The following is a 27,437-nucleotide window of genomic DNA, read 5'->3' as shown; positions in this document are numbered from 1 at the left end:
TTTCACTATAAATTGGCAGCATAATTACTCCAATGCAGACACCATCCAGATTATTCCAACAAAGCAATACAAATGTGCTATAACTTTTTCTAAATCAAAAAAAATCAAAATCATTGAAATTCGTTGGTAACTTAAAATAAATCATTTTCAGAAACCAAAAAAAATGTCTTCATAAAGTAAAACAGTAATTATCCAGAAGAATTTCCTGATAACCTAATATATATGGCTGGCAAGTGTTGACCTCCTCTCTAACCTCTTCAACAAGCCTGCTTTTGACAAAATGATGGGCGTCATCTGCCCAACAAAGATCATGAGGCAATCCTTTAACTGTTAGGTTCAAATTTTTATGTAAATAACAATTGTTAATTCTACAATTATAGTAAGTTTAAAAGAAGGCATTAAAAAGAATAACTTGAGTAAAACTTGAACCAACTAAAGCAATTATTAACAAACGGTAAACGTAACTTTAGTCACTGACGAAAAATAACTATCAGTATATGTCACTGACAAAAAGTTTACAACCAATACTTGTCACTGATGAAAAAATAATCATCATGATTCGTCACTGTTGTAATCAACAATTAATGTTTTTAATATCAGTTTATTCAACACATTTTTTTTCTATTCTACTCTAGGTACAAGATAACCTTTTTCTGTACCAAGTAATAAAAGGTTGACTTGGTGAACTCCTGAGCGCGGAGTTAGGTGGCCTGTTGCACAAAGTTAGATGGCCCTAACATTATGTAAGTGACTCAAATGACGTTTATCAAGCGACGGCCTTGCATTACATCAATGATAAGTTAAAATTAAGAAAGTGGGTTCTGACTATCAGTCCCACCTCTATGTACCACATTAGGAAAAACATAGCGGAGTAACTGACGAGGGTAACGAAGCTCTTAACTTCATCCAGCATCGAGTTTGTGTAGTTAACCAGACATTAAACATGAAGGCTGTACTCCTTTATGCCTACAAATAGAGTTTCAAAAACAATGGTTCAATCTAGTGTACACACTATTGAGAATGTTGATGTTTTGAACTCTGCTAATATGCCGGGAAAAAAGTTCAAGCCATGTTACATCACTCTCCCTTACACAGCAAAAGCTTCTTGCCGAATTGGGTTATAGAAAAACTTTTGGTTGTAGTTATCGTGAGAAACGTCAATTACGAAGTTTTATGTTAATTTAACAAGAGATTGTAATAAATTATTTGATGGTTTTCGAACTTTTTAAAATCAATTTGGAGCAAGTTCATTAATTTACGCCAATTATAACGAATCTTTCGAGCAAAATAATTAAAGTTACGCAGTAATTCAATGAATTACTCGTCATAATCTAAGTTTCCCAATTTTGACGTTACAGTAACATTACACGGTGCATAGGAAAATGCTCTAAGACCTTGCAAGACATTCCCAGAACTTTTTTTTTGATTGTCATTAGAAAACATTTCCTCATTCAAAAAATGTAAACGACAACTATTTTTAGTGGGGGCCTGGGGAGAAATCACATATTTTAGGGGAATGTCCAGAATTTTGTTGTCCAAGATAGTTAACTAAGAGGCATGGGACATACTCAAATTTCTAGTATGTTGTTACTGGTGTTGAATGAGGATGACTTGCAAAACCCCAAAAACTCTCCGACCCCTAACTGCCCCAATCCTAGAACTACGCTTCCTTTAATAGAAATTTTTTTTTTGTTCTATCATAAACTAGATCAAGATTCATCGACAGATTTCAAATTTCATCAAAAAATTTCTTTTCATTTAAGATTTGTAACCATGCAAAGCTAAAAAGTACCTCCAATTATCCCCTGAAATACTTTTAAATGGTCTTAACTTTTAAACGAAAAATTATTGTATGTATAAAAAATTGAAAGGGTTTTTAAGAACCATACCCTAGGGGAGGGCTATTAGGGGGTCGAGTAGGTTTTGCTACAATTATTTATTACGGTATACAGTTTGGGTTGTGCTCTCCAACTTTTCTCATTCGCCAAAACTGATTGAAATCCTGATGAATAGGTTCGAGAGCTTGTTCGGTCCAGTAACCTAAGCCTATAGAATATAAGAAGTACAAAAGAAATTTAAGTTTATTTAATAAATATTCGTCATAATTTATGCAAATTTTACGATTCAACTGTTGAAATAAAGTACTTAATTACTAAGATTACAAATTATTTTTTATCAACTTTAAAAGCTATTTATCATACCGAAGGCTCCACCTTTCATGTCGATGAATTCGATAATATGTTGCTCAACTATGTGTATCTTCAAAGGAATTGCAGCCCTTAGATTTCTATAGCTCGCGGAGAACTCCTCTGATTCTTTGACATATGTAAAGCTTAATGATTTTCCAAAACAACCATGGACTATTTTTTCAATATCTATAAGTACCTTAATGTATTTGGCAGCGGAAGCTCCAAGATTAGACTCCTGAAAAAACAGTTCTAAGCTGTCTAAGTTTTTAAGCAATTGATTTAGGCATTGCCTTCCAAACAATGCTGCCCCTGCTAGGACATTCTGCAGATGTTTATCTTAAACAGATATTAGTTAACAAACTGTTACCCACACTCCTTGTTTTCAAATAAGTTTTTTTCAATCTCTTTTAAAATTTTGTCCACAACAACAAGCAGTATATGTAGACCAGGAATATTTACACGTTCTAGTTTTTTTTTTTTTTTTTTTGTCGCCAGTTAATAAAGAGGGATTAAAAACATTTGTGTATTTATTTGCTTTTTTAAAATCTACACCATCAGCCATCCATAGGTCGTGTAATCTACACAAATATTCTGGAGTATAATGATCAGCTTTTTGAAAGTCAAGAGATGACGTCATGAAATACTGACAATGGTGCTTTGATGTTGCAGTTTGTTTTCTAACCATTTGAAGCAAAACCTTTAGATCTTCAGATACTGTGTAATCTAAGGATGAAATGTTCAACTTATCCAAAATTATCCGCAAACTATGGTATTTTTCGTTCAATAAAGGTAAAATGGCCAATATAATAGTTTTATGGACAATTGAATCTTTAAAGTTTTTGCTCGCATATCCGTCACACTTGCTTAGTTCCTGTGGAATTTTATGATTTTTTAACTCTGGTTTTAGGGTTATTGACAGTGTAACTTTAAGGAATCCCTGCCCTCCATCTACACCTAATTTGATATCAACATCATTTGTTCCTTGACTTCTGTGATGAAGACATTACTACAAGCTCTTCAATGTCATTGTAATAGAAAATAGGATTATTTTTTTCTACCAACTATACATTCATAAAAAATCAAAATGAATGATACAAATTGCAATCTAGAAATCAAAAAATATTTTTTTGGTAATAGTTTACATCCCTCTTCGCTTTCATTTAATTCTTATAGCAATGGGAGTTTATCACAATTGAATAATTTTTCTATCATTTCGTTGTTCTCAATCAGTTTAATATTGAAACCAGATTCCACACTTTTCCGTTCTCCCTCACTTCTCAGAAATTGTGTAACTTCTATAATGTTTCAATCAAGTTATTACAAAAATTGTCTTTAAACTCATAACAAGTTTATTTTTAAAAGTATTTTTATTTGAAGTTTGCTCAATTTATCTAAAGAAAAGAAAGGTTTCTTAACCTCAGTCTTTCCGAAAGAGACAGCGAGTTGCTTCGGACCAAAGGTTTTCAAAGCTAAGGTGTTTTCTGAGTCATTTGTGCTGAAATCTATTATAGAATTGGACAGAACTTTTACGTTGTTGGGGAAGTTTATTTTAAAATGGCAATTCTTTTGTCTTTCTAATTTCGTACAGGGATGTGGAATTCCTTGTCCCAATTGGGCATAGCAATCTTGACAAATAAGTCTTTCTGCAGGTTTATTTGAAACATCTTTAGCGCCTTGGTAAATGAGTTTTCCTAACACACATTCAACCCTAGGGGTCAATATTTTTTCCATTTTTGATTTGCGCCCATTTTCACAAGTAAAACATTTACATTTTCTCCCTCTAATAACTCTGGTATTAAGGTTTAAATTTTGTAGCATATGTATAGTAACTATAATAACTAAAATAACATAACTAAATTTTCACTAAAGTAAATTAAACATCAATATAGCTATAGTTACCTTCATAACACGGCCGCATAGTGAAGTAAGGATCAGTCCCTGCACGCTTTTTTCTACATTTCGAGCAAAGCATGGGAGGAAGGTTAGGGTTATCCGCTGAAAAATCTTTCCAGAATATAGTTTTGATAAGGCTTGAGTAGTCATTTTTCTTTTTATTTAGATTTAAATAAGTTGTTTCAGCATTATTTATTATTCTTAAATCCTTGCCTTTCCTGAAGCAGCAAATGCAAAACCTTTTTAGATCTGCGCTTTTTTATTAACAAACAAACAAAAAAAAACCCTTGTGAGAAAATAAAAGTTTTAAAGTTAAATATTTATATTACAACAATAAAAAAGCATTTTTTATTGTTCTAATATAAAAATTTTAACTTTAAAAAGTCCAGTATCACTTTTGGGAAAACGGTTGTTCCTGTTAGTTGGAAGGATTTTTGGATTCCTATGCATATTTCTTCTTCATTAATTTTTTGCCATATACTTTTATCGCCGAACGTGAACATCATTCTCTCAATATAAAGTGTTACTTTCCTAGCTACCTTTTGTGTAGCTAACGGCTCAATCCACGAGTTTCTGCGGGTAAAAGACTCAGAAACTATTAAAGGATTCTTCTGGCCAGCCAACTCATAACTAATCTCAAATCGTGCATAGTGTAATCCAGAATTTACTACTTTAACAAGGCCATTGAATTTGATGAGCTTCTGATTCAGGTTGCTAATGGTCAACATTTGTAATATGAACTCTCTCATTTTCCTGGACGGCTTTGCTTTTGGGTCATCGCGTTTTACTAGCTGACGAATAGCGAGTTTTGAATCAATTGTATCAGTGAGTATTCCGAATCCGTTCATACCTATAGAAGTTTTCATACCAGCAGTGCCAAATAGCTTCTAGAGCTGTGCGAGATTAGGTTTTTAATCTTTGATCGAGTTCGATCGAGATTACAAAAAATTCGATCGAGTTCGAGATTATTAAACAAACTAGTGAAAGTGTACATTCGATTCATTTTAAAATGTCATCATCATCAACAAACCATACTTATCCTAATGCTCAAAGTCTACAAATTTTTATGAAGAAAGGTAAGTTCTTCTATATGCTCTGATAGAAGACTGCAGCGTTTAATGGAAACGATGTTCCCAGATGTTCAGTTTAAACGCTCTGAATTGACACTAGTCACTGGGATTGCCAGAAGTGATTGAGCAAGCTTAGCGAGACAAGAAACTCGACTTTTATTTTGCCTCCACCATGTCAGTGGACAACCATTGGACCCAATTGCCATATCTTTCAAGTATGTTTTCATCAAGCGCGCTCGTACTTGACACGTCAGCATCAGCAACATTGTTGTTGATTGCAGTTACTGTCATCATGTTATCAAGAGATTTCCACAAGCCTGTTGATTGTGTTTCTAATTTCTAGAGAAGACTACGTCATTGAGTGCTGAGACTGGACTGGCTTTGATCCTGAACCTGGTACTGTTGGAAGTTCATTGAGTAATTCACAAAGCTATAATAAGTTGGCCGCCAGCTTCTCAGGTTGTTTGCAGTAAAGTGACTTGTACCTGGGATGTACCAGTGTGCAAACTGCACCTGGCTGAACCTAATAAAACATTACAGAAAAATGAAATGGTTGTGAAATAGTTCAAGGAATATAGATAACTAGATATTAATATATTAGATGAGTATGACCATGGTCTGTAATGCAGTTGAAGTAAAAGAAAGCTTTATGTGGAAATAGGTAATTAAAAATTAGTGCGTGATTGATAACTGAAATAAACACTTATAAACTAAATCTCAGTATATAAATAATTATTTATGTTACCTCGTCAAAAGAAGGAAACCTTCTTTCTAAAGATGCCACAAGTCTCCGCACCAGTGAAACTCTAGAGCCTCTATTTGCAATATCACTGATGAAACCTTGCAATTTCTGGTGTAATCCATGTAGAGCTGGTATTTTCATAGATAACGTTGGGTAACTTTCACCACACAGCTCTCTGCTAGCCTGTTCAAAAGGAATAAAAATCTTTACATAACCCTCGGCGAGTTTCCATTCGTTCGTAGTGAGATTCTCCACCTTACCAGTTAATGCGATGTCGGCTGATAAGGGCGCTTTCTCTTCCATAAGGCGTTGAATAATGTAATAGTCGGAATTCCAACGCGTTGATACACTCATTATGAGCCCACGTTCATCTCTTTTTAATTTGTTGTGCATACAGCAACTGAGAAGATTGAATACTGTGATGGTAGTGCGAGACAATTTTTTTACATTTCGCTATCATACTAATCATGCCTTCAATTTTATATACTGCATCATTAATTGATAATTGAAGCGCATGAGCAAATCAAGGCAAGTCCATAAAGTTTTGGCACATGTTCATGGCTGCTCTCATATTACTACCATTGTCTAGAAGAACGTATGCTGGTACTGCTCTTGGTGGCGACTAATCTTCAATTGACTTCTCAAGAGATTCTAATATTGCTTCGCCCGTATGTGACACAACCACAAATGTAGATGATCTCCAGTGTATATGATCGCATTTGAAAACCAGCAATTAAATGTATCAAACAAAATGATATATAGAAATCCAGTGCGCGAGAAGACCATATGTCTTTGGAAATGCAATAGGATGGAATGCCAACAAACTCAGTAAGTAATGCGATCAATCATTTTTCGTTTCAAATTTTTGTACATAGTTGGCACAATACTGGGAGAAAACGTGTTCCTGCTCGGAATATGATACTCAGAAACAACCAATTTCATAAGTGCCTGAAAACCTTGTCCTTCTACGAAGCCGTACGGCAGGTAATCGGAAGCCAACATGCGACCAATAGCTCGTGTTATTTCTTTAGCTTTTTCGTGATCAGACGTCCATGCTGTTTTCTTAGCCCACAGATCTGTGACACTAACTGACAGTTGTTGTTTTTTTTATTTATTTTCTTCCTTTTTCATTCTTTTTGCTTCTTATGCCTTTTTATCACTTTCTGTTGTCGATGAAGTAGGACAAGATATATTTTGACTGCATTTTCCAATTTTACAAAAACCAAAAATAGTATCGTTAATATTACGCCTATCAAAATAAATCCAAATAACGCTCCTTACTCTCTCATCCTCCATTTTTAAGGGTTTTAATATTATTTTACAGCGACTTTTTGAAGCGTTTTAACACCATTTCACGGCAACTTTTTAAATATCGAACTTTAGGTTCGAAATTCGAATTATATTCGATTCGAATTATGTTCGATTATTGAATAAACTCAAACTCGAACTCGAAAATTCGAGTTTCGCACACCTCTAATAGCTTCATGAGAAAACTAGCTGAACAGGCCGACGAAAACTAACATCATCAATAAATTAAAAGATCTTGATAAAAAAACTTACAAATTCCCTTCCTTTAAACTGAAGCAGAAATATGCAGAAAGCCTGCTAATAAAGACTCGCTTCCCTAATCAGCAATGCTTGAGTGCAAATATTCAACTCATTAATTAGCTTTTCTGCCATTTCCAAATCTCTTTATTTTATGAATATATATAAATATGTGTATATTGAAATCCAGACAAATGAACTAATGTATACCAAAATGGTACAAAGGACTAATCCCTGTGAAGAATTTATGCCAGGTTTGGACCTCCCCGGAATCCATGTTCAGGGTGCTTATGGCTGGAACAAAGTTTCAGCATCCTGGTTGCTTAAATATACATGCAATACTACTAGGAAACCCGGGTTCTGGCTCATTTTCGTTTTTGCATATATTTTTTACGCATGGCGCGCATTTTGTGATCTTTGATTTCGGGCCATTAATTATTTTTCATTACGTGCGGTGATGTAATGAAATTTTTTTAAACAATATTATAAAATTAATTTTAAAAAAGGTATGCTTGAGAATGGAGAGTTTGGTCCTAGCAGCAAACCAGAACCAAATATATGCACATTTTTAGAATCACCACAAGGTATTGACAATGTCTTAAAAGTTGTTTCCTTCATTGAATTTTTTCAAGACGTAAAGACACAAGTGACCACAGTAAGAAGTGTCGCCAAACTGAACCCTTTCGCTGTTGTAAAAGACGGGGCTTTTCAAATATTCAATTAGCTCTACAAGAGGGGGTTGAGCATAAGAGTCAAAGCTGAATTTTTTGTCACCGTCTTTATACCAGCACACCCAATGAAATCCGTCAGTGCTCAAATCCCCCGTGTTAACAATTCCGCATTCTTTTCTACTTAACTTTTTTGGAAGCTCATCCCTAACAAAAGCGCCTTTAAAGTTTTTTATTTTCAGCTTTTTTACCGCCTTTATCAATTGAAAGTTTATTAAAGCCTCGTCAGGCAGGACAATTCCTTCCACATCAATCATTTTGTTATTCATTTTATTTACATTATTTTGTTGTTTTTAATCTGTAATGTCCGTAAGCCAACTTGTGAATTCCATCTTCTAAAATGATTCTTTTATCGTAGTCAGCGCTGAGTGCGACTTTGTTAATTTCTTCGGTGTAAATTTTATACAAATGGGAACGGATGACGTTCATTTTCATTAGCTGCTGATTTTTAGTCATTAAGCAGTTTTTGTAGTTTTCGTTAGTGATTTCTTTTTGGACAACATTTCTCTTGACCCCTTTGCATCCTTTGTGTTCTTTTTTATGGAGCTTGTAAGAGTACAGTTTGGACCGGAGTCCAACAAATTCTTCAAGCTGCTTTCCTGCGGTTTTGTCTTTAAACATTCCGATGACCTTTTATTTGCTCAGACCTTGAAACCAACGCTTTGAATGGTGGAATGATTTTTGTCAAATTCGTTCGTGTCAAATTCTCTTTCTACATCCTCAGCAATGTCTTTGTAAAAATCGTCCGTTTTTATTTCATAAATGAGGAAGTCCGTATCGGTCATGAGCAGCTTTGCTTTATCAGAGTACTTTTTCTTGATGTAATCGTAATGGAATTCAAACATTAACATTTTGCTTAAATCCAAGATGCACAACCCTAAATAAATTGGCTTGTCATAAACCAGCTTTGTGGTTTTCATGTGCACAGCGATTAAGTTTTCATCGAATCTCGTGTATCGTTTGAAATTGGGGTTGGAAGACAATTTCTCAGCTTCTTTTCTTGATGTGACAAGTCTCACGTCCACTCTTTTTTCAATGTTTTCCATGGTTTTTCCAAAGACTGAATTGTTCATCAGCTTGAAAAAGTCCTTTTCAAAGTCGTTAGTAGCAAGAGTTCTTAAATGGGTGTTAAGATCGATGTATTTTTTCAGCCAATCTCTTTCCTCAAATTTGATACCTCTGTGCACCTCAGGGCTGTGGAGTCGGTAAGCTGCTGTTCCGACTCCGACTCCGACTCCGACTCCTTGATTTTATCATGGACCGACTCCGACTCCGACTCCGACTCCCGACTCCGACTCCGACTCCTTCATAAGTAACCAATTTCTAACAACAAATAGTTGTTTGTTTTACTACAGTTATTTGTTCGTAACAACAAATAACTGTAGTAAAATGTTAACATCGGCTATTTCATCACTATGATACAAATAATCCAACCACTTAGTGCTTTAAACAATATTTATAAGAAAACAATTTCTGAATAAACAACTGTTCTGAACTCTGGTTATGCAATAAACTCTTATGCAGTCGCTAATAACATTATGAATTTGTCAAAATCATCTTTGAAATATTGTCAGTTGGACAATATTTCAAACATGAAAGAACTTGTTCTTCTTTAAGTTCATATTCTTTAAGAATCTTTTCTACTGAGACCTGGAGAAATTCGCTGGTGTGATAAGTTTTGGCGTTTTTTACTGCCAATCTCTTGGTAACTGCTTCATTTTTTTCAAAAAAGAATTAAATATTGGTTGCAAAATAGTTCACTCTGTTAAGAAACACAAAGCGTCCCTTGAGACATTCATTAAGTTCTTCTTTTTGTTTAACAGCTTTTTCAATCACTAATTTTCTAATATTCTCTCTCTCCAGAGAAACAAAGCTAATTGAATACTTACAGTCTTTCTGTTTGTGGAGCAACTCTTTGGTGCTTGGTGGTGGCATGCCTAGCTTTCTACTAAGAATATGTAGTGTTAATACGACAACTTTGTTTACTTTTATTTTCTACTGTTTTTATTCAATTCTCTTACAACTTTTATACAGAAACAAAAAATTCTCGAGAGCGTAATTATGTACAAAAATAGCGTATGACTTGACTAACAACTTACATCAATTAACTTTAATGACAAGAATTTTATAAACGTAATAATAAAGTTTTATAACGATCAGCTATTATCACATCACCCCAAGAACTAAAGTTCTTAAGTAACATAGTCGTTTAAATATATCGGCTTTCTCCTTTCTCTGGTTGATCGTCTTATCGCTGGTAATAAATTATCGACGATTTCTCTGCCACCAGCTTCCTCCTCAGCGTCAACAACTGTTTCTTCGGTTTCTTCCTCTCGTGCAGCAAAAATGTCTAAATCTTCAAAATCACTTTCGTCGCTGTCGATCTCTTCACTGATAATAGTTTCTCTTGAAGCGTTTGAAACATTTGAGGCAGGAGCTATTCTCACATCTCGCACATGTCTTGGTACACCATCAATTTCAATATTTGTGTTTGTGAGTATGTCAGTTACAGTACCAATTTTCCAAACTGAAGTGCACTTTGCATCAGCAGGGCGAACGTAAACTTTTTCTCCAATTCTATAAGTTTCCATAACTCGTTGTGATCTTTCCTGAGTTTTAGTGTTTTTCTCCTCTTGAATTGGAAGACGCCAGACGTACATATTTTTCTGAGAAGCAGGTGCAGATTTCTCATTTGTTCCCACCGTTGGTGTTGCATTGTACCAAAATACCGCTAGTAACGGACATATTTGTGCCCTCGCAGCTGTTCGTTTTACTGTGCGGTGGTTACGCTCCACTATCCCATTCCCTGAAGGTCTGTATGCACATCTATACTTCTTTTTTACACACCATTTTTCACATATGTTTGAAAATTCCTTGGATTTAAACACTGCTCCATTATCCATCAACAGTTCTTGCGGTGGGCCATGCTCCCTAAATACGGATTCCAATTGACTTACTACACTTTTGGTATCTTCGCACGGCAACTTTCTCCAAACTGCAAACCGACTTGGTCCACAGTCAATCATTGTTAAATATGGCGACCCTTTATAGTGAGTCACGTCACAAGCAATTCTATACCATGTGTCTGGTACATCTAGCACTCCATTTTCCCATTTTACTGGTGCTGGATCAATTGAATTACATTGGCAACAATTGCGAACACATTCTTCAACGTCTTTTCTTAATACGTGCGGAAGTCTTCGTTGCACTGTAAACATTGTCCGATTAATGCCAAAATGATGCTTTGAGTGACAATTACGAATTTCTTCAGCAATACTTACCCCAGCTAGTTCTTTAGTATTTCTTTGTGAAAGTTCATTTATCCAAATTTTTGGAACTCTTGTCAACACGTCAGCTTTGTTTTTGGAGGACGGAACCCATTTCAATGTGATGTTTATATTATATTCTTTTATTAAGTCTTGCAATAGAGAAAGTCTCCTTTTAATAAGCATTTCTGATAATCCATTTGATCGAACCCTATGACTTTCAGTCAGCATACTTTTTAACCATCCATGAACTGTTACTGAATCAGTGAATACTGACAAATTCTTTATATGCCACTTAGCAGCTAGGTTTATCCCACGCACCACAGCATCTAATTCAGCAATATTAATATGCATGACATCATTTATACTTCGAAGCCAGGCAGCATCCTCAATTATTACGCCATTGTATTCTATAGCAACCCCCATTGCCATGCTGCTTGCATCACACCACAATGTCGCTCCATTTTGAATTCCTTCAGCATTCCATTTTCCTCTCACAGAATCACTAACTTCCAATCGGCGCAATATTTCAATCAACCATGACTGAGCTTGATCTCCGATTAGATCATCCCAAGCATCTCCTTGACTATGTCGTTTTATAAAACTGCAGGCAATTCTGAGCCAACCTCCAACATGATAGTGACCTAATAAGTGTCCACATATCGAAAAAAGTTTCCGTCGTGTTACTTTTTCAGTTTTAATATCTTGTGACTTTGGAATGGTGTTTCCTCTTTTCCAACAAAGCTCCTTTTTTTCATTTCTAAATAGTTGCAAACCCAACACTCGTGCAGTATCGCATTGCTCTGGCTCTTTGGTTACCAATCCATAACGCGCCAAATGATTTACGACCTTTTCAACTGATATTTTTTCCAAATTAACAATTATATCGTCAATGTAGTGGTCAGTTGCTTCACGAATACCTGCATCTAGATTCAACACGCTGCCTAAGATTGAAGACATTATTTTTGGAGCAGAATTTAACCCAAAACCAAGACGTGTAAGATAGTATTTTTCTTCTTTGTATATTACCCTCTGATGTTCCCATAAACTCGGATCGATGTGTACTTGCATATAGGCGCATCTAAGATCAAGTGTTGCAAATTTGTCACCAAGAGTTCTCCATTTTCTAACTTTTTCATCACATGCATCACTTGTGGCATTATGCGAATTAACGTACTGATTCAATTCGCGAAAATCCAGAACAGGTCGTACCTTTCCTTTATTTTCCTGCTCAACAGCCATTAACGGGACAATCCCTTCTGTACTTTTTTCTTCTTTGTTGCATGGTTTCAACCAGCCATTTTTCACCCATAAATCCATCTCATTACTAAATTGAGGTATCAACTGGGGTTTTACCTTGTACTGCGCGACAGAATTTCTCAGTTGTGGTTGACCTTGTTTCCATTTATATTTAGCAGTCCACTTTGTACCATCAAAGTAAGCATCAAAATCCTTGTCATTTATACCAACACTTTGTTTCTCTGTATAAATTGAAACAAAACCAAATTCAATTTTTCCATTGTACAAGTGCACTCCTCCACAGCGATTAATGACATCCATACCAATAATAGCATCAATACCGTTGACAACGCTTTTTAGAATCATTACTGATGTTTTGAGCTTTTTTCCTTCAATGATTAATGTTACCGTAGCTTCTCCCTCCGTTTTCACAGCTTCTCCATTAACAACCAACACCATAATGTCATGTCTTCTAATACGAACACCAGCTTTCCGAGCTATGTCGTTTGAAATAATAGTTCGGGTACATCCGCTATCAACCAGTGCTTTTCCTGCAAAGGTGTTCACCTGCACAGTGCATATTGGAAGCGCCGTTAGTTGTTTAGGGAAACAGCTGGCGCTGGCGATTCCCCATTTGAGTTTCCCTGATGCAACAAACAAAATCTTGCAATGTGTCCAGATTTTCCACACCTGAAACATTTTATCCCATCACTGACAATTTGTTTCTTCGAAAAACAGATTCGAGCAACATGTCCAGGCTTGCCACAGTTGTAGCAGATAGCATCAGTAGCGGATGGTTTCTTAACATTTTTATGGAACTTAGAGATGGTTGTTGAAACATACTCTTCTTTTGTTTTTTCTGTCATGAGTACTCTTGGATGGTTTAATGCATCCTGTAAACTGATCCCAAACATTTTCACTTGTGCTCGTAGCTGCTTTGAAATTTCACCCGGCAATCCAGTTATGAACGCTCTTAGCAATAATTCTTCGCTTTCAATATTGGCCAAATTCATCAGTTGACGCAAACTGGCCAAATACACATCGACAGATTCATCGTCAATCCATCTCCGATCTCTGAACTGCTCGTAAGCTTGGAAACCATCAACTGCGAATGCATCTAGTAGGGCTTTTTCAATGTCCTTAGCGGAAGTTTTTTGGCTCTCCCCAAGTTGCTCATATAATGCGAACGCACTGCCTTCAAGAAACAACAGAATGATCAAAGAAAGATTGCCCAACTTTTGCAGCTTTCCCACCAGTTTGATCTTTTTCAACCACACTACAACATCTCCAGATCCATCAAATTTTCCAATCATTTTTGCCATGGATGCCATACTGCCGAAATAGCTTGTTAATACGACAACTTTGTTTACTTTTATTTTCTACTGTTTTTATTCAATTCTCTTACAACTTTTATACAGAAACAAAAAATTCTCGAGAGCGTAATTATGTACAAAAATAGTGTATAACTTGACTAACAACTTACATCAATTAACTTTAATGACAAGAATTTTATAAACGTAATAATAAAGTTTTATAACGATCAGCTATTATCACATGTAGCACAGTGCCAGACAATTTAAGTCGGGAGTTAGGGGATCACGAAGTTATATAGTTTAATGGAAGCTAGAGGAGAGCGCAAGGGAGGTGATATATGATTCTCAGTGATAAGCAGCAAAATACCCTATTGCTTATCACTGTTTTAAAGGCCTAAAAATAACATGTCAAACTCCTTGTCCTCCAGTTGTTGCAAACTACAATTTCCATTGTGTCTGGATATCCTACAGCTTTCAGAGCATTCTGGGACTTGTAGTTTTGTAACAACTATAAAATCCTTATGAAAATTATGAAACTTTGAAAGATTTTTTTTAAACCGGAGTCGGAGTCGGTACAATTTTTCCGACTCCGACTCCGACTCCGACTCCAGCCAAAATGAGCTCCGACTCCGACTCCGACTCCACGACTCCGACTCCGACTCCACAGCCCTGCGGTTTACAACAGCCTATACGGTTTACAACAGCTTCATGCAATCTACATCCCATTTCCCATTTTTACAAGGTCTTGAATTCTAATCGCATTCTTTTTTGTCATTTTCTTTCTGTGAATGGATGAACCAAACAATTTTTTTGCAATTCTTCCATCGGATGAAAAGCCTGATCTGTCTTTGCCTCTTCGTTCACAATCGTGTTGACCAAATGTCTTGGATTCACCGTCCCTGTCTTTGCGTAAACTTTCTCAATCGCTTTTTTGCTTTTGTCTACGGCGACGTCTTTAGCGGTGGAGATGGCAGAAAAGGCCAACTCTTTACCAGCGGACTTAGCCGCCATAATCGCCTCTCTTCCAATTTCGCTTTTTGCAGCATTTTTAAGCAAATTTGCTGTTGCTTTTGACATGCTTGAAGCTGCTGCTCTTCTTAAAAAATTGTTGTGCCCACAATGCCACCTCCACAGTTGTGTCCACAATGCCACCTCCTCCAACGATGTACTTTTTAACATATCTACGATTATTTATGATTTACATTTTTTAAAATGAACAATTTTTTAAAATAAGTTTTTACATATCGATACACCTCATCAACGATTTTTATTGGTCTTTATTTATCTCTCCTTGCCTCAGCAGCTTATCGAATATGGACACAGCGTCATTTCTCGACCCTGTATTTCGAGCATGCCAAGCAGCCACGCTCAAGTCAAGTTTTTTGCTTTTGTACAAGTGCATTCGGATCGCTCGGAAGAAAAATCACTCCATGACCTTTTTTTCCCTTTTTAGAACGCGCCATTTTTTTCCAAATGGGTGCAATCATTTGTCGGTGTTTTTCGCTCCTGGGAGCTTTCGGCTTGTTTGGATATGAATCAGATCTTATGGCATCACTGTCGATCAGAACTTTTTCATAATTTCGCAAATCTTCATCGGTAACTTTGCTCCATTTTTCGGGAGGAGTAAATTTGGTTACAAGCTCCCAAAGACCATTTGTCCCTTCATACCTCTCTCCGCCAACAATAGTATCATTTCCATCCACGGACATCTCCATTTTTCCAATATACTTTTTATCTCCAATTTTGTTCATTTCGAAAATTCTTTTCTTTTTTCGGTTGTAAACCTCATTGTACATGTTCAAGTAATGGGACGAAATATCGCCCAAATTCATGGTGGACTCTAGATCTTCATGCGGATTTAATTCTGGTAAATTTTCGACCTTCATGCTATTAATCATCTTTTCATTGCTTTCGATTAGAGACTTGTAAAGCTTGCTCAAATCAGTTGAAAATTCGACTCTAAAATATTCTTATTGAGACTGTCCTGATAAATTCTCTTTCTGCTCTTAATCACTCACAATCTCATCCCTTTTATTCGGGTCTTGTATTTTAAAAAAAGACATGGTTTTTAAAATACGCGGAAAAAAATCATAAATAAGTTTTACGTTAATGTTGAGTGAAAATATTATTTTTTAAATATTATCTTTTGAAGATGTTGTTGAACGCTTGAATCGCGTCCTCTCTCCCTTTATTGATCAAAGACTCTTTTGTCAGTTCGTCCATGTTGCTTTTAGTTTTTGTTCTTATTTCCTCCATCGCATAACGCTTTTGAAATAAGGTTGCTAATGGTGTTCAATTTAGACTCTACAAGAACTTTTAATTTTTTATGCTTCTCTGCTTTCAATGCCAGCTTGACCTCCGACAATGGATAAAAACCCCACTCCAATGGCAACACCCTCGCACGCAATCGCTGCTGGACTGGCAATAATGGTGCTCAAAAGTCCAATTCCCACAGTCCCCAGAGCAATCCACAAGACCTGCATCGAATTGTCCACATTCGATATGGTTCTGAAAGCGCGATGGTACTTTTGCTGAGAGCCATTCTCTTTGCTTTTTCATCCTACATTTTTTTTTGGATCTCGCTTATTTTTTGAAGGCGGTAAATGTGCCCTTCATCCGCTGGAGCCGTTGGAAGAACCGGATAAATTTTATTTATGTTTTTAAATATTTCCATTTTTTTAATCAATTCATAATTTTAGTTCAAATCAATGCGATTAATTTTACAAAGTTTTTCGCCTATTTTAACAATGACATCCTGATTGGTGTAATTGTGAACGACCATGATGACGTCATCTACAGACTCTGAAAGAATAACATCGTTTTTGTAGTAATTCAATTGATCGCTGATTTTGTTCATTAAAGTGACGACTGCAATACTTTTATCCAATTTCAGTCCAACTGACAACGATATCGTCGTGTGCGAGAGAGCTACAAATCTAATGTCTTTCTGAGCAAAAATCTCGAGCTTTCCGTTAACGTTGTAGTAGGTAGAATGATTCAACTTTTTTATGGGCACAATAATGTTGCTCGGTCTTCTTTGCTCCAACTCTTTAATCCTCTCTTCCAAATGGCTCAATTGCAAATCCAAACTGTGGACTTCTGCTGAAGCAACATTTTTAAACAATTTGTGAGGAGCATGCATTTTGACATATTAAAATAAAATTTTTAGATCATTTTTGCAAACTGATCAATTCTTTATTATCTACCCAAGAGTTGAATGAGTCTGGATATCCTTGCCATTTAACCAATGATTTGTTCTTTTGCTTTCGAATGATTTTTTCAATTCTGAATATGTTTTGATGGGTCTTTTGCATTTCCTGCTCGTAAAAATGTTCCTTGTATTTCTTCGACATTGGCGTCGGTGATTTTTCATGTAGGTGGATCCGTGTACTGAATTTTTGACACTGTGAAAATCTCTTCAGCAAGTATGTTACACCGTTGTTGAATTTTGAAAACGATTTCATGTCGACTAAATCTGCAGCCCATATTTCATCAATGTCATTCACAATCACCCTTCTTCTTTTGAAATGATGAATCACTGGTTTGTGAAGCTCCTCTGCAAGCTGATCCGTCCATTTCAGATCACTCGTGGGCATTTTTTTTTTTTACCGACACCCAATCCGAATTTGGCCTTGGGTTTGATGACGGGAGTAATAAGTTTTCTCTCGTTAATTTCTTTTTGCGTGGGGTTGGGTATGGAATTCATTTCTTCAAGCATCATTTCCTCTGCCAAATTTCTGTTTTGCCTGTCGCTGAAATATTTGTAAGCAAGGTCATGATGGTATGCTGCATTATCCACCCTGTCGACGGGTTTAATCCATTCCTGGTACATGTCGGTGGAAGTAAGTCTCTTGTCTAAATTTGTGCCAGGCCCTGCAAAGTCCATGCCAGGGATGTGCATTTCTCCAGGAAATTTAGCCCACGGAAGCTTGATTCTGCTGGACAGTTTGTTGAGCGATTCTACCAAGTCGCCTTCTTTTGTGGATCGAACAAATATGTTCTAGATCGCTCTGCAAACTTCAAAAGTTCCTTTAAGCATATTCCTGTTGTTTCTGGATACTTCGTTCCTCAAGTGAAGAGTTCCCGTTCTTCTTTTGCATTTAACGCAATACATTTTTTATATTTAGAAAAACTTTTTTAAGATAAAAATGGAAATTACCGATTTGTCATGGAATATTGGTAAGAGCAAAAGGAACAATAACAAGCTTTTGCCAAGAAGTATACGAGAAATCATCGTCGGAAAGTCCGGTTGCGGAAAAACAACTTCGCTGCTGAATTTGCTGCTGAGACCGGGCTGGCTGGATCACAACCATTTGCAGGTGTTTGGAAAGTCCCTTTTCCAGCCAGAGTACAAAGTACTCAAAAACTCCTTTGAGAAAAAACTTCCAAAAGAGATTATCCTCGAATTGTTCAAGGTACAAGGGGAAATAGAAAAATTGAATTTAAATCCTGAAATGGTGATTAACGACCTTTCCAAAAATTATGATAACAAAGAGGACATAGAGTGTCAGTTTTTATGATAACAAAGAGGACATAGAGTGTCAATTTTTTGAAACAGCTGACGACGTTCCTGAACCTGAAGATCTTGACGCATCGAAAAACAATTTAATGATCTTTGACGATTTGCAATTGACCAAACAAAACAAGTGCGAAAAATATTACATCCGAGGTCGACATTCCAACGTCGACTGCTTCTATTTGGCTCAAAACTATTTCATGCTTCCACGTCAGACGATTAGAGAAAATGCCAATTTTATTTGTCTGTTCCCGCAGGATTCAAAAAACGTCGACCACATTTATCGAGACTACGTCGCTGTCGACATGAAAAATGAAGAGTTTAAAAAGTTCTGCAAGCATTGCTGGTCTCAAACCCACGGATTTGCCGTCATCGATTTGTCCTCCAAAAAGGATCATGGAAAATATCGCATCGGGTTTGACGATTTTTATTTTCCAAAAGATACAATTTAAAAAAATGATGTATAATAAAAAAATGCTAGGAATTATAATCGATGTGGATGGAAAATCAAGCGTAATAACAACAGAATTTTTAGGCAAAATCGTTTTTGAAAAAGGAAAAAGTTACGAAATGGCTTTTCTCGGTCTTGAGACGTACAACAGCATTCCAAATATCAATAGCAAGAACAATTCTTTCAGATACAGCATGAACAACTGATACAATTGGGAAAACATTGTCATTTCAGATGGAAGTTACGACATTAAAGATATCAATGAGTATTTGCAAAAGTCTGTTTCAAGCACAATAAAAAATTACTCGGCTCAACGTGGAAATTATGTCGCTGCAAATAAAATTAATTACTCTCCAAACAACATTCAAATTGGAATCAATCCTAATACTTTAAAATCATCCATTAAACTTGGATTAAACTATTTAATAGATTTGAACGTGGAGAACAGCATCGCTTCAGTTTTGGGATTTACTAAAAGACAGTTGAATTCCAATTCTGAATACGAATCTGAGAATATCGTTAGAATTTCAAGCATCAACAATATCAGAATCGTCAACGACGTCGTCGGGTCATCATATATCAATGGATCCCAATTAAATTGCACTTACTCATTTTATCCAAACGTGGGTCCAGGTTTTAAAATCATTGAGAGACCCACCCATTTGCATTATCTTCCCGTGAAACTGTGTGAACTTTCGACAATGGTCACTCGCATTATCGTGGATAAAATCGCAGGACGAGGCGTTGTTTATTTGAAGAAAAATGGTAACGGAATGAAGATGAAAACTATGAGCAGAGACGGATTGTTTATAACACCATGGGTAAAAGGAAGTTCAATAAAAGATGAAGCTTATGTAAAGAGCGGAAGAGGGTATGAAGCTATTGGTTCTGGTTTGCTGCTAGGACCAAACTCTCCATTCTCAAGCATACCTTTTTATAATATTGTTAAAAAAAATTTCATTACATCACCGCACGTAATGAAAAAATAATTAATGGCCCGAAATCAAAGATCACAAAATGCACACCATGCGTAAAAAATATATGCTAAAATGAAAATGAGCCAGAACCCGGGTTTCCTAGTAGTTACAATAAATGAATTCGCCATTGTCATTTCCGGTAACCAAACAAACTCGAGAGACATTATTCTTAAGAAGCGACATGATTTTCTTTAGAGGATAAATGAGCTCCACAAGACTAGCTGGAATGCCCTGTGCAACGCGCCGGGTATTCCAGCTATTCATGATATTTTATAGTTTTTTTAATTTTCCGATATTTTAAATTTTTGAAAAATCAATCAAATTAAACAATCGAAAAATCGCGCAACCTCACACAGCAGCTGAAGTAAAAAGACTCAGTTCTTTGCAAACATCCAAGTTGTGTTTAGAGAGCTTCCCTGATTATGTACAACATCCATTGGTTCTTCTAATTATTACAACTCTCTTTCTTACAAGTTAAAACAACCTAAAGACTCTGAATAACTTGTAATGGCTGTTTAGTTCTTGCTACACTAAAGCCTATAAGGCAACATTATTCCAATCAGAAAAATGTTGAAATACCTCATCCAGGATTTGGCAAGTGCTGTTAATACCTCATCTAGGATTTGGCAAGTGCTGTTAATACCTCATCTAGGATTTGGCAAGTCCTGTTAATACCTCATCTAGGATTTGGCAAGTCCTGAACATAGGCTCCCCTAAGTATGGGATCATGGGGTTTATCCACGTGGGGACTGATCGAAATTAACGAAAACTTTACAGGCAAGGGTTTTTTTGAGATTCTAATCACCACCAAGTTTCTCTAAGGTACCAATTGAGGGCAGAAGAAAATGATGCAGAAGAAACAGATTTTATTTCATCCTGGATTAAAGGCGCCTCTGCACCAACAAGAATAGATAAATAAACATACCACTATATATATATATATATATATATATATATATATATATATATATATATATATATATATATATATATATATATATATATATTAGTATGTTTATTTGTCTATTAGGAATGTCTAGTAGGAATTTTCAAACATTGATACTGCTGTCTCAAAAAGTGGGTCAAATTGACTTATGCCCTTTCTACCCGGGACCAAAGATATATGTATATATATATATATATATATATATATATATATATATATATATATATATATATATATATATATATATATATATATATATATATATATATATATATATATAGTCAGAAAAATAAGTATCCGAACAAAACATTTCATTGTGAAAAATAAACTTTGTCAGGTTATTTCAGAAAAACATAAGTTTTTGATAAATACTTTTATAATTATTCTAAAAGCAAATTTAATCACGATTTTAGCAAAACATTAATCAACGGTAATTAACACGCGTTACTAAAATTTAACGATTCCCAAAGGAGTGTTAAAACTTCAACGAAAAATAATTATCCGAACATGTTGTTTCGTAAACGATGTTTTTAAATTGATTACCGTGGATTTCTCTATTTCCGAATAGCTTTAGTTCGCTTATTGTTACTTATCTTTTATTTTTGTGGGATTTTTAAAAGGAGAACTGATTAAGAAATTGGATGACTAGGGTAATGAGAATATGAAAAAACATTTTCAAAATATATATCATTAAATTTTTTAATTTCAAACAAAACACTTTTTAAAACCCTGAAAAACCAACAATTTAAAACCGACTTAAAAAAAAAAAAGAAAATTTAAACTGCGTACTTTTCGATGTAGAATTTGATGGTGATGATTTATCTGAAGAAAAAAAGTCAAAAATTAGCAATACTTCGTAAGATATCTTAAAAACGGTACTTTTCTGCTTAATTAAAACGTTTCCCAAACTCCGAATAGATTTTGGAATGCACTTTTTTTATGCAAAAATAAGTGTTTTTACGTGCAAGTAATTAACAACAATATTTAACAACAGTATTTTAACGACATTAGTTTAGAAGCTTATAAACGCTCTTAGCCTTTTTATTAAATTTCTAAACGTCTTGTTTATCTTTTGTTAATAAAAAAAAAAAAGGTATAAAATAGATAATGCACACTCAGCACCAACACAATGTTATACCCTTACTTTAAAATAAAAGTAATTTTAAATTTTAAATATCTTTTTATCTAACTCTAAGCTAGAGGTCTACGCCAGTATAAATGATTTACCTTTTTAAATTAAATGCCATTTTTTGGGATTTGATATGTACGTTCGGAATTAGGAACACGTGTTCCTAATTCCAAACAAAAACTTTACTTTTTGAATTTAAAAATTAACAATATTTTTATAATAAATATACTTGTTGCTTAATATGGTTCGAGTTTATTTATTTAAAAAAATTAATGTGAAATTCAAAAAGCAAGCGGAGTTATTCAACTTTAACTACGATTTTGTTCGGAATTAGGAAAATCTACGGTATTAAAAAAAGTTTTTAAATCAAAAATTTTAGAAATATTGTTGTTTTACAGCGAGTAATTTTTAACAATTGACTGATATTCTTTTAAATTCATTTGATTTAGCATTGATATCATCAAGTATGGCAGTTAAAATCAAGGAATGGTCCCAAGCTCAGCGCAATATGGTTATTGGCTTGCTCAAGCAAGGTAAAACATTTAGGTCGATAAATAAAGCGACTGGATGGCATTAGGAACCATTAGCGATCTGATTAAAAAGTATAATGTTTGGACATGTGAAAAATCAGCCAAGATTCGGAGCTAAGCGTAAAACAACATCAAGAATAGATCGACAAATTGTCAAGATGGTGCAAAAAAACCGCTTTTTATCAGCACCAACCTAGCAAGCACACAACGTTGAAATAACGTTGATCGACGTTGATCAACGTTATTTCAACATTGTTTCAACATTGTGTGCTTGCTGGGAAAAGTTTCAAGCCTCCTTGAGAAAGAATTTTGGTTACAAGTGAGCTCATGTACTATTTGAAATCGGTTGAAAGAAAGTGGATTCAAAGCAAGAAACCATTCCTTTCAAAAACCCATCGAAAACAAAGACTTGCATTTACTTAAAAAAAAAAGTAAATATGCCGATATCATTTTGGAGGAAAGTTTTGTGGACGGACGAATCAAAATTTAATCTTGTGAAGTCCGATGGAGCTCAAAAAGTATGGAGAAAGAAAGGTGAAGCATTCACACTTAGTCGTATTCGAGGCACAGTAAAGTTTAATGGAGGCAATGTTGTGGTATGGGGATCGATGGCTTGGAACGGAACAGGAAAGCTGGAGTTTATTGATGGAAATATAGACTCTGAGGTTTATGTTAACATTCTCACTAAAACTTTTCTGTCTTCAACTAAAAAACTGCGATTATGAAAACATTTTATCTTCCAATAAGACAATGACCCTAAACATACGTCAAAGAAAGCAAAAGAGCTTTTTGTCCAAAAGCAAGTTGAGTTACTTGAATGGCCAGCGCAAAGTCCAGATCTCAATCCAATTGAACATCTCTGGGCTATTCTGGATAAAAAATGAGGCACACAATGTCTAAAAAGAAAAGAAGAGCTAAAGATCATGGTACAAGAAGCTTGGGCTGATATCGACTCAGATACGACAAAGAAATTAGTTGAATCGATGCCATGTCGTTTTGCAGAAGTCATAAAAGCTGAAGGCGGTCAAACCCGATATTAAAAAGTCAAAAAAATAATTACTCGGAGAAGCGTTTATCTTTAAGCCTAAATCCTTAAAATTTTGTTCGGATACTTATTTAATGTTAAAAAAATTGCATAGCTTAAATATATCTTAATTTTATATTAATTAAATATTATTATTGATAATTTTTTTTGCATATTGAATTCGTATTAAAATTTTCTTTCAGAATATGCATTTTTTTATGTAATAAGATTCTTAAACTTCGTTAAATTAGAGACGTGAAAATACATAAATGTTAGTGTCAAGGGAATTAGTTTGTATATAAATTATGTTGAATTTCAGATAGATACATCGGCGTTTACGCATAATTAAAAAAGGTCTTTTCTATGTGAAACGACAAACGTTTAACTTTTTTTTTAATATGGTTTAGTTCCTAGATTGCTACCCTTGAGGTGTTTACTTGAAGTTTGCAAGGCTAACTAGGCTGATGATGTTTATTTTAGCGACTTTATATTGTTTTAACTCTGGAAAACTCGAAAATCTATTCGCACTAACTCATTCCGAGATAAATTTCATTCATTTAGATTTTGCATAATCAAGAAGAGGACTGTTTGAAGCTATTTATTTTTTGAGCTTATCTTTAATAACTGAGAGTGTCTAGAACAGTCAAACTTATTGAGAGCTTTTTTGTGTTAACCAACGTAGAAACTATTTTTAGTGAATTCAAACAGTGAGTAGATTAAAGTGATGTGAGTCGAACGCGAATGCGAAATTATACATTTCCAGTTTCTTGCAATTCTTTAACGTTTCTATTTTATCAAGCGATTCAATCAACGTAAGCTGAACCTCTTTCATAGACCTGAATAATTTTGATTCACAGCTGTTGGAAAAGGAAAGTACTTACCTATACGCTGTGAGTAAAAAGAGAGTCTTCAAATTAGCCAAACAAATGCCACTTGCGTGTCAACTCAAAGTCTTTAACATGGCATGAGAGCAGAGCAGCTTTCAATAAAAAAGACTTTCAACCTTTAACCTACTCAAAGTTAGTTTTTCAAAACGATCTAATTTAAAAAGCATAGAAAGCTAAAATCTTTCTCTGACATTTTGAACAAGGAAGGGCTAACACAAATATGGAAAAACTTAAGCTTGGAAAAATTACGAAGATTAGTTGGGACTTTCTCCCGAATTCGTTTTTTTAGGGTCTATTTCACAACTACGCCGATTCAAAATGACATCGGTCAATTATAATTTAATTCTCGCTAAAACCGACGGAAGTACATTCACCAGGTAATCAATAAAATAAAAAAATTAATTCCAACGCTAAAGTTGTTTAGTTAAATAGATTTTATTTTTTGTTTTTGTTGGTGCATTTTAATGAGAAGAAAATGTGAAAGCTGTTGAATGTTCTAAAAATAAAAAAAATCAATACTTTTTTTATAATAATGAGCTAAAAAAAAAAAAACTTCTTGACAAGTAACGCTAAAAATCGAGATATTGAAAAAAATTTGAAAATATTTTAAAATAAAAGAAAGTTACCACATTTTCATTCATTTTAAATTCCTTCTCGATCTGAGCATCATAGTGTAAAAGGGATATCATCAGCATATGAGTTGATTTAGGTTTTAGAACAAATACTTCAATTTGCAAAGTTATCGAAAAATGGCTATCCTATGTTCTTACAACCTTCTAAAACACTATACTTACTAGCTTCTAATTCGCAAGACGAGCAGGATTTTATAAAATACAAACCTACTGTTTTTTCGGTAGATATTTGAATAAGCTTGTTTATACCATAACATTTACTCTGTCAAAAGTTCAATTAAATCTGTTGTTGACAATTCTTACCAGGGAGTTCTATTGCATTTCTATAGAATTATGATTGGTCCAATTTGTATAAGACAACAATAAATTGGATTTTCTTTTTTTTTTCTTCAGGGAAACAAGAGCGGCAATATATCTAATCATTTAAAAAGTGAATGAAAACCCGATTCAAAAAGGTGAAACCAAATTTTAAAGACGTTGTCTTTTGATTGTATCTTTAACGAGTTTTTGCTGCGACCCAGTCATCGATTTTCTGGTAATTTAGATTTTTTTTTATATTCTACCAATTTTTCTGCTTGCCAAGTATCCTTGTACAACTCTCGTTTGAGAAATCCCCGAAACCCTTCAGATGTACGTATTTATGGCACGTTTGCAACATTCGTGGTTTTTGTTATGTGCAGAATCTTGTTGCTTTGAAACCATATTCCAGCTATATCTTCTCCATTATAATTCACTAGATATTTCTTCATTTTCTGTATATTAAATCTGAACAATACTTTGTACTATACAATCTTTACTTCAGTCAACCCAAATTTTACTTCTCTTTCTTTCCTTGAATAAAGTCTTATATGCTTTCATTACAGTCTTACTGTAAAAAGAAAAAAGAAAAGCTATTGTTAACGGTATTAATAAAATATGGGCAGCTTATCTTGTTAATTTACAAGCATTCTCCAAACACAACATAGGCATAAAATATTTTTTGGCAGTCATTTATACTTTTTCTATAAATGACGAGTTGGTCCCTCTAAAAGATAAAACTGGTATCTCTTTATTTGTTTATGTAATTCATCAACGAATGGAGCAGAGTAGACCTTGCGAGACCGCTCTGGTATTTTGCACTAGATTTTTTTGCTTTTTTTGATTTTTTCAAAGATGTAGTCAACCCCATTCCAAATTTTATATTTGTTCGAATAATCTTTTAAACAATAGACTTGTCTAATTTTTCTCTAAACGAAGGATTATCAATACCATCCACTTCTTCAAACATTTGTTTACATTATTACGAGTGGATGTGTCTTTATTCAATAAATAGCATATATCATGATGATATGCAGTATTATCAATTCTATTTATAGGTTTGCTCCATTCTTTTTGTGTAAGATCCTCATTCAATATTTCATCTAGTCTTTTACCAGATCCAGTAAAATTATGACTGGGTAAATGCATTTCAAACAGTAGTTTGCTAATAATGGAATTTCATACTGATCCACCTTCTCTGCCTTCGAATTATTTATAGTAGCTTTAACTAAAGAAGAGTCATTTAGAAGAGGTTTTGCAAATCGAATTTTTGTAGTGCCACATACTTAATATATTTCTTTTCTTATGGTACGATCATTTTTGAAAAGTATAAAATAGTTACCATCAGGTTCAGTAACTTTTGTACATTACATGCAATACGTTTTTATATACAAAATATTTTTTATCTCTGAAATAAAACGTTTTTTGTGTCTGTATGGTAGTGTATGTATAACATCATCCATAACTATTCTTTTATCATCATCGAAATTCAGAGCCAGTATATTTACTTCTTCAGTGCATACTTCGTGTCCATGACTACGAATCACATTCATAGATTTCATTTTTTTCATTAGTCTTCAAATGAAATGCTATTTTTAACAACTGGTTTTTTTTTTACAGATTTACACGTCTTGTCTACTCTTCCGTCTTGCATTTGGAGTGATTATACTTCAGACTTATTTCTCCAAGTTTGAACCTTTTATTATATACAGTTATAGTTGGACTTGGATGATTTAGGTTAAACTTACTTGTATCAAATAGCCCTTATATTTTCAATACTTTTTCCAAATCCAGAATTGTTTATTAGCTTATAAGAGTCCTTTTCAAACTCGTTTTTAGCTTTTACTCTCATATCAATTTCAATTCTATATATTGCTTTAATCATAGTCTTTCATTAAATTTTATTCCTCTATGAGCATGTATAATTATAACATCATATTCTATATATAATTTTAGAGTCTTGTGATGAACAACATATTTATTTTTATTATTTATATTGGGTACCATCTTACCAACATTATCTATTCGCATTCTTTCAGAAGCTAGAGAGTAGTCATTATGTA

General features: G+C 34.4%; 1 protein-coding gene and 1 long non-coding RNA gene across 2 annotated transcripts; both read right to left on the bottom strand.

Moving 5' to 3' along the window:
* Positions 1-13: 13 nt before the first annotated feature.
* On the bottom strand, positions 14-25,306 carry LOC149888854 (uncharacterized). Its single transcript, XR_016452881.1, has 3 exons — positions 25,072-25,306; positions 21,665-21,697; positions 14-89 (listed from the first exon to the last, which is right to left on the bottom strand). It is a non-coding gene; the product is annotated as an uncharacterized LOC149888854 (long non-coding RNA).
* On the bottom strand, positions 4,095-6,628 carry LOC145192473 (E3 SUMO-protein ligase ZBED1-like). Its single transcript, XM_090088263.1, has 2 exons — positions 5,898-6,628; positions 4,095-5,675 (listed from the first exon to the last, which is right to left on the bottom strand). Exons 1-2 carry the CDS (start codon positions 6,285-6,287, stop codon positions 5,583-5,585), a joined length of 483 nt encoding a protein of 160 aa, XP_089944389.1. The 5' UTR covers positions 6,288-6,628; the 3' UTR covers positions 4,095-5,582.
* Positions 25,307-27,437: the final 2,131 nt, after the last annotated feature.

The sequence above is a fragment of the Hydra viridissima genome, unplaced genomic scaffold (assembly GCF_058129835.1).
Source record: "Hydra viridissima isolate aposymbiotic clone 2 unplaced genomic scaffold, HvirCarnegie_v1 scaffold_5, whole genome shotgun sequence".
Classification (NCBI taxonomy): Eukaryota; Metazoa; Cnidaria; class Hydrozoa; order Anthoathecata; family Hydridae; genus Hydra; species Hydra viridissima.
Note: the sequence above shows the minus strand (reverse complement) of the source record. Positions and strands in the feature narration are given on the sequence as shown.